Below are 7,454 nucleotides of genomic sequence, written 5' to 3' on the forward strand. Positions count from 1 at the left end.
TCTCAAAAAAAAAAAAAGGAAAGAAATCCAGAAGGAGACACACCACCATACGCCATTGTTCTTTTCTTTTCTTATAGTTGTTTTTTTCTTATACTTTTCCTTGCTTTCCTCCCTTTCTGCCATGGGCATGTGACCTTGTACATGTGCTGAGTAAAACAAAGAGGAGGGAATGATTCACACACAGTTTAGCTCCTGTCTGGGGTAGGTGGTGCCTAGCACTTCTGCCTCCTGCCCACAGAAGCCCCAGGGAAGAAAGATGAAGTGCCTGGTGGCTCCAAGGCAGCCACCTCATTTATCCTCTTTGGTCTCACCCTTGCATCTCAAGGCCCGACACCCCACCCTCCAAACCAGTGGCCTTTGAGGAGTTTAAGAACGAGCGAGGTAGTGAGATCAACCGAATTTTCAAAGAAAACAAATCCATCTTGAACGAACGGAGGAAAAGGGCCAGCGAGACCACGCAGCGCATCAATGCCATCAAGCGGGAGATTGATGTGACCAAGGAGGCCCTGGATTTCCAGAAGTCACTGCGGGAGAAGCAAGGTAAATGTGATGGAAAGATGGCTAAGGAGCTTTGGGGTCTCAGAGTCATGCTGGTCGAAGCAGAACAGCCCTTGGCACTAGAGGACTGAGATGGGAGGGGCCAGTGGGGGTACTGGGGTGTGGCCTTCACCCATAGGTCAGATCACTTAGCTCTGGTCAGCCCCTGAGAGCCTCAGAGTCCTCCCCTGTCAGCCAGCCTCTGCCTGTGGGTCCCTCATTGTTGCATTATCTCAGACCTAGGTGCTGGGCCTTCCACCCCATATGTGCTACTGTCCATGGTGAAACAGGCCTTTTGTCCTGCAGAGGTATCACTGGGAGATGGGTAGCTGGTGACTTCTACAAGGTCCGTGGGTCTCTGTGTGGTTTCCTCACTGCTCCAGGTGGTCAGATTGAGGTGGGGCTGCTGGTAGGGACTATGGAAAACCAAGTAAGGGAACAAGAATATGGATGCCAGAGAGCCAAGGGACTCACTTTCAGTAAGGCCATTCCCTATGCTGAATCCGTGACACCAGTGCTGGTCTGTCAAAGTCTTGTCTCCTAGGGCAGGTGGCAGAGGGTGCTCCAGGCTCAAAGAGCAAAGGCCCCCAATGTGGGGAGGGTGCTCACCTGGTTACCCTGACCCAGTGTCCTTGTCCTGGTGGTGTGCACCGCCCACACCTGCACTGAGGGCCAGGGCCCATCAAGCTTACGTGTTCAGATGACTTATCTGGGAGGGCTGGTCAAGTGCAGATTCCCAGCCCCTCAGCAAGTGGTTCTGACTGAGGAGAGATGGAGCAGGGCCCAGGACCTGCATTTTAATGAGTGACAATTCCAACTCTGGGACAGGTGGTTCAGAGGCCACACTGTTCTTCACACTCCTGGCTCAGTCTTATTGTCTTCTTCCAGACAGGAAACACCACAGGTTACTGGGCTTTCCCTTGCTAAATCACAACCCTGTTCCAGGCCAGCTTTCATAAATGATCTCCAGATGTCACTTGGTTTATTCCTGCAAGTCAGATGCATCATCTCACTCACAGAAGGTGCATTTTACTCATTTATTTCTCAGAGGAGCAGGGTATGGTGATGCACACCTGTAATCCCAGCATCTTGGGAGGCTGAGGCATGAAAATTGCTTGAACCCAGGAGGCAGAGGTTGCAGTGAGGCAAGATTGCGCCATTGCACTCCAGTCTGGGTGACAGACCAAGACTGTCTCAGAAAAAAAAAAAAAAAAAAAATTAAACAATTATTTCTCAGAGGGCAACTTTATGTTCTAATTCTTGGGGCCATTCTTATACCTCACAGACCAATTATGACATGCTATTCCTAAGGGCAAAGCCCTCCACGGGTCTGGGAAGCTGGAGAAGGCCAGTGATGGTGGCTATAGACATACCCCTATCCAGAACCACAGGGAGAGGACATGGTGAAGATTTTATGGGACAAACAAGCACTTCTTTGTCCTCTCTGCTCACACTTTCTTTGAACATACAGCTCCTTATTACATATTTAAGATAAAATATATGCATGCTATGCTGGCATATCATGTACTCCTAAATACACCTGAAAGTGGACAGTTTCAAAGGATGAGATGAGGAAGGCATTAAAATTATTTTTTTTTCTTTTTTGAGACAGAGTTTCACTCTTGTTGCCGAGGCTGGAGTGCAATGGCACGATCCTGGCTCACTGCAACCTCTGTCTCCCAGGTTCAAGCAATTCTGCTGCCTCAGCCTCCCAAGTAGCTGTGATTACAGGCATGCGCCATCACGCCCAACTAATTTTTATTTTTAGTAGAGACAGGGTTTCTTCATGTTGGTCAGGCTGGTCTTGGACTCCCGACCTCAGGTAATCTGCCCACTTCAGCCTCCCAAAGTGCTGGGATTACAGGTGTGAGCCACTGCACCCGGCCAAAAAAAATTTTTTGTGTGTGTGTGACAGAGTCTCGCTCTGTCGCCCAGGCTGAAGTGCAGTGGCGTGATCTTGGCTCACTGCAAGCTCCACCTCCTGGGTTCACGCCATTCTCCTGCCTCAGCCTCCTGAGTAGCTGGGACTACAGGCACCTGCCAACATGCCTGGCTAATTTTGTGTATTTTTAGTAGGGACAGGGTTTCACCATATTAGCCAGGATCGTCTCAATCTCCTGACCTCGTGATCTGCCCTTCTCAGCCTCCCAAAGTGGTGGGATTACAGGTGTGAGTCACAGCGCCTGACCCAACAAATTTTTAATATTTAAAATTTTATCTATCAATATCAAAAAAACTCATTTTTGTGCTCTCCTCCAAAAGTAGTGTTTTTCCACTGATTATTAAAATATTAATAAAATACCTTTATTTTATTGAATTTACTTGAACAGATCAAGTAAAGTCATATCTCCTAGGCCAGGCAAGGTGGCTCACACCTGTAATCTCAGCACTTTGGGAGGCCGAGGTGGGTGGATCGCTTGAGCACAGGAGTTTGAGACCAGCCTGGGCAACAGAGTGAGACCCTGTCTCTACAAAAAAAACATAAAAAATTAGCTGGGCGTGGTGGCACATGCCTATGGTCTCAGTTACTTGGGAGGCACGGTGAAAGGATCACCTGAGCCAAGAAGGTTGAGGTTGCAGTGAGCCATGATCGTGTCACTGAACTTTAGCTTTGGCAACAGAGTGAGGCCCTGTCCAATCAATCAATCAATCAATCAATCTCTTAGATACCTTATGATTGATAGCCACTTGTTGACCCAGAAAGGTCAGCATATTTGGAACAGTAGTCTTTTGTAAAAGAAAAATACAAAATTGCCAGTTGTGGTGGCATACGCTTGTAATTCCAGCTATTTGACAGGCTGAAGCAGGAGGATTACTTGAGGCCAGTAATTCAAGAAAAAGAAAAAGAAACAAAGAAAAGAAAAAAAGAAAAATGTAAAAATGTAAAATCATCTTTAATTCAACTCTTTTTTTTCCTGGAGATAATCAGAGATTCTTTGAGTAGAACAAAAGGTGTTCACAGTTACTCCCCATCTCAACAGAGTACTGTAAAGACTCTACTCTGTAAAGGATTGTGGCTTATTCAAATAATCACATCAGAGACCTCCCACAGCATAGAGACCGCAGCAGATTGCTCCGCACTGAAGGTGAGACACCTGGTGAGGGTGACTCCCACTCCCCACTCCAGATCCCAGATCCCAAAGTCAAGACACTTGCTTTTCCATTAATGACTCCATTAGTGACTTTTAATGTGTCTCACTTTTTTCTCAATAAACATCAGTGGAAGTGCTAACACTTTCCTCTAGCACCTGGGGGCTGCCTCATGCACCCCAGCCACACACCTCAGGTCATGTGCAGAACACACTTGCCTTACACTTGGGGATGGGGATTGATGTGATGCCTTTGCTAAGCTTTCAGGTGCTGTGAGCAGTGGAGAGCAGGGTGAATGGCTTTGTACATCATATTATTTTGTGTTAACCCAACAACTGTCACTGAACTGACAGACCTTAAAAGATCCTTGCAAAGAGAAGAATAGCACTAACCCTTGTCCCTGGAGCCCTTTGACAGCTACTCAACACGATATAGATGTCTAATCATCTCTAACAAGAAGGTAGCTAGTGAGCTGCGCATGGTGGCTCACGCCTGTAATCCCACCACTTTGGGAGGCCGAGGTGGGCGGATCACCTGAGGTCAGGAATTCAAGACCAGCCTGGGCAACATGGTGAAACCCCGTCTCTGCTAAAACTACAAAACTTAGCTGGGCGTGGTGGCACATGCCTGTAATCCCAGTTATTCAGGAGGCTGAGGGAGGAGAATCGCTTGAACCCGGGAGATGGAGGTTGCAGTGAGTTGAGATTGTGCCACTGCACTCTAGCCTGGGCAACAAGGCAACATTCCATCTCAAAAAGGAAAAAAAAAAAAAGTAGCTGGTGGATGTGGGAATCAGCAAGAGACAATTTGAACATCTGCTGTTATTAACAAGGAGCCTTGCCCAAGTGCCTTGTAGTACTAGCCAGTGATGGCAGTTTGTAGATGTAATTTACAAGAAAAATAGACATTTGTATACTAGGGGTGCTTACTAAATATCTTTGGCTAATAGAGTTTTAAATAAAATAAGCATGGAGCATGGGCCTTCTGCACCTTCCCCTGCCCTCTGCTCCTGTTTGTCCTAAAATGCCAGTGTGGCCCCACTGAGCTGAGCTCCCCTCCCTGTGAGATTATGCCCTGGCAGCCTGGCCTTCTTGTGCTTTACCCATCTCCTTGCCATGACCCAGCCCTGCCTGTGGTCTCCTGTCTTCATGATTTGCCAGCTCTGTGCCCGTCTTCTGGAATCCCTTCCTCCCCCAATTTCAGGTGGACACCTCATTTCCTGACTTCTTCCATCACCTTACAGGTGAATATGAAAGCAAGGGGCTGATGATCATCGATGAGGAGGAATTCCTGCTGATCCTGAAGCTCAAAGACCTCAAGAAGCAGTACCGCAGCGAGTACCAGGACCTGCGTGACCTCAGGGCTGAGATCCAGTATTGCCAGCACCTAGTGGATCAGTGTCGCCACCGCCTGCTCATGGGTGCGACAGTTGGGAAGGTTGGCCGCCACCTGAGGTACAAGGAGGCTCAGGGAGAGGCCACAGCCTGAGTTCTGGAAGCACCCTCAGAGTTTCTCTCTGGCAGAGCCAGGGGCTGGGCAGGGGCTTCAGATGTGTGGTTCCCAGGACTGTGAGGGCCAGAGATGGAGATGGGGACAGGGTAAGACCCTGGAGCAGAAAGTAAACAGGTGGTGAGTCTGCGACAGATATAAGACAGATGAGAGCACACAGCCCTTACCAGCTTCCTCAGGTTCTGTCTCCTCACCTCCTTGTAGAATTTGACATCTGGTACAATGAGTCCTTTGTCATCCCTGAGGACATGCAGATGGCATTGAAGCCAGGCGGCAGCATCCGGCCAGGCATGGTCCCTGTGAACAGGATTGTGTCTCTGGTGAGCAGCACAAGGGCAGGAGTGTGGCAGTGGTTAAGCATGGGGCAATGGGCAGTGCCCCTTGATCTCTGTTCTCATCACAAACATGGCAGTGTGTGTGGTGCACCCAGCCTCTCCATAGCCAGCCCAGGCAGGTGGGCAGGTACAGGTCTCTCCTCGGTTACCAAGGGATGGGGGAAAATACCACTCTTGCTACTGCCACCTTTCTAAAGCAGTTCATCCTGCTCAGGCAGCAGTTACAGGTTGTCTGTGGGAACACTGACAGACATGGGGGCTGGAGGGCTGTGAGATGCCCTTTTGGTATGGGGGTGTATGGCAAAAACCGCCCTGATGCCCATCACAGGCTCTGCTAGGGTATATCCTGACAATACCATGCTAAAGAGACTCTCCTCCCCCAGGGAGAAGATGACCAGGACAAATTCAGCCAGCTGCAGCAGAGGGTGCTTCCTGAGGGCCCTGATTCCATCTCCTTCTACAATGCCAAAGTCAAGACAGAGCAGAAGGTAACTCAGAGGCCTATGTCTCCAGGAGGCTGGGGGCCTCAGTGACCTCATGACTAGGAAACCCAGGATCATATTCCCTACTTTAGAGAAGGAAGGGAGGAGTGATGCCATTCCAAGGAGATTAGTCACCCTCAGTCAGTGGGTGTCTTCTGCCAACTGGACTGCGATTGGGCTGGACCCTAGAGGAGTCCCACCAACCATGGCCAGGCCAAGACATGGCTGGTCAGTACTGACTAGCCTATGTATGGTTCGCAGCACAAAGCCCAGGGATCCCCTGAGGCTTCCACCTGTCAGGGAGGACCAACAGGGTCCACTTTGCACAGGTGGCAGGGGACAGAAGATCACATGCAGCTGAGGCATAGCTAGACATGGTGTTAGCTATAGATTGGGTGGGGTACTCTCCTCCTCGAGCAGGTTAGGCTGGTGCAGAGGGTCTCCACTCTACTAAGGCCTGGCCTAGAGCTAGAACACAGAGGGCCCTGTGCACTGCACACTCCTGTTCGTGCAGAGGCAGTGCTTATACAGCAAGTGGCAGATGCACACAGGGCAGATGCCCAAGTGAGTTCGTTCTTTCACAAATATTTTTGTAGTTATTTATTAACATACTCAATAGGTGATACATTCAGGTGTTTCAAACATTAAGAAAGCATGAAAGTGTATGGCTGGGCACGGTGGCTCATGCCTGTAATCCAAGCACTTTGGGAGGCTGAGGTGGGTGGATCACTTGAGGTCAGGAGTTCAAGACCAGCCTGGGCAACATGATGAAACCCTGTCTCTACTAAAAATACAAAAAATTAGCCAGGCGTGGTGGCACATGTTTGTAATCCCAGCTACTCAAGAGGCTGAGGCAGGAGAATCGCTTGAACCTGGGAGGTAGAGGTTGCGGTGAGCCAAGATCATACCACCTTTACTCCAGCCTGTGCAATAAAACGAAACTCTATATAAAAAAAAGAAAAAAAAATGCTGGGCACAGTGGCTCTGGCTGGGCACGGTGGCTCAAGCCTGTAATTCCAGCACTTTGGGCAGCTGAACCAGGTGTATTGCCTGAGCTCAGGAGTTCGAGACCAGCCTGGGCAACATGGTGAAACCCTGTCTCTACTAAAATACAAAAACTTAACTGGGTGTGGCAGCGTGCTCCTGTAGTCCCAGCCACTGGGGAGGCTGAGGCAGGACAATTGCTGGAACCTGGGAGGCGGAGGTTGCAGTGAGCAGAGATTGCACCATTACACTCCAGCCTGGGTGACAGAGTGAGAGACTCCGTCTCCAAAAATAAAAAAGAAAGTACAAACACTGTCCCCTTCCATCAGCTCCCGGCAACCCCCTCTGATAGGGCACCCCTGTCACTTGCTTCAGATCCTGGCAACTCCTCTGACAGGGCACCCCATCACTTGTTTCTAGCGTTTCCCTCAGTTTTCTCCCTTCCTTCCTTCCTTCCTTCCATTCTCTCCCTCTCTCTCTCTTTTTTTTTTTTTTTTTGTTGGGGGGTACAGAATTT

The 7,454-nt window shown here is 49.3% G+C and overlaps 1 protein-coding gene and 1 long non-coding RNA gene across 5 annotated transcripts in view; one reads left to right on the top strand and one right to left on the bottom strand.

The window, feature by feature from the left end:
• Positions 1 to 7,454, top strand: part of KIF9 (kinesin family member 9) — a 59,664-nt gene that overhangs the window by 39,469 nt on the left and 12,741 nt on the right. For 3 of the 4 annotated variants that reach the window (XM_011981040.1, XM_011981039.1, XM_011981038.1), the window contains 4 exons: positions 326 to 540; positions 4,871 to 5,047; positions 5,341 to 5,456; positions 5,855 to 5,959. In XM_011981040.1, the coding sequence (XP_011836430.1) occupies positions 326 to 540; positions 4,871 to 5,047; positions 5,341 to 5,456; positions 5,855 to 5,959 (613 nt within the window). Of the gene's footprint in view, positions 1 to 325; positions 541 to 1,425; positions 1,780 to 4,870; positions 5,048 to 5,340; positions 5,457 to 5,854; positions 5,960 to 7,454 lie in introns of those variants that run through there. The other variant, XM_011981041.1, reaches the window with a different exon arrangement.
• Positions 1,488 to 7,454, bottom strand: part of LOC105540412 — a 94,593-nt gene continuing 88,626 nt past the window's right edge. Inside the window, exons 2-3 of the long non-coding RNA XR_001006189.1 lie at positions 5,304 to 5,433; positions 1,488 to 1,730 (exon numbers count right to left, since the gene is read on the bottom strand). This is a non-coding gene — a long non-coding RNA (uncharacterized LOC105540412). The remainder of the gene's footprint in view (positions 1,731 to 5,303; positions 5,434 to 7,454) is intronic.

This window comes from Mandrillus leucophaeus, unplaced genomic scaffold (assembly GCF_000951045.1).
Source record: "Mandrillus leucophaeus isolate KB7577 unplaced genomic scaffold, Mleu.le_1.0 Scaffold22, whole genome shotgun sequence".
NCBI lineage: Eukaryota > Metazoa > Chordata > Mammalia > Primates > Cercopithecidae > Mandrillus > Mandrillus leucophaeus.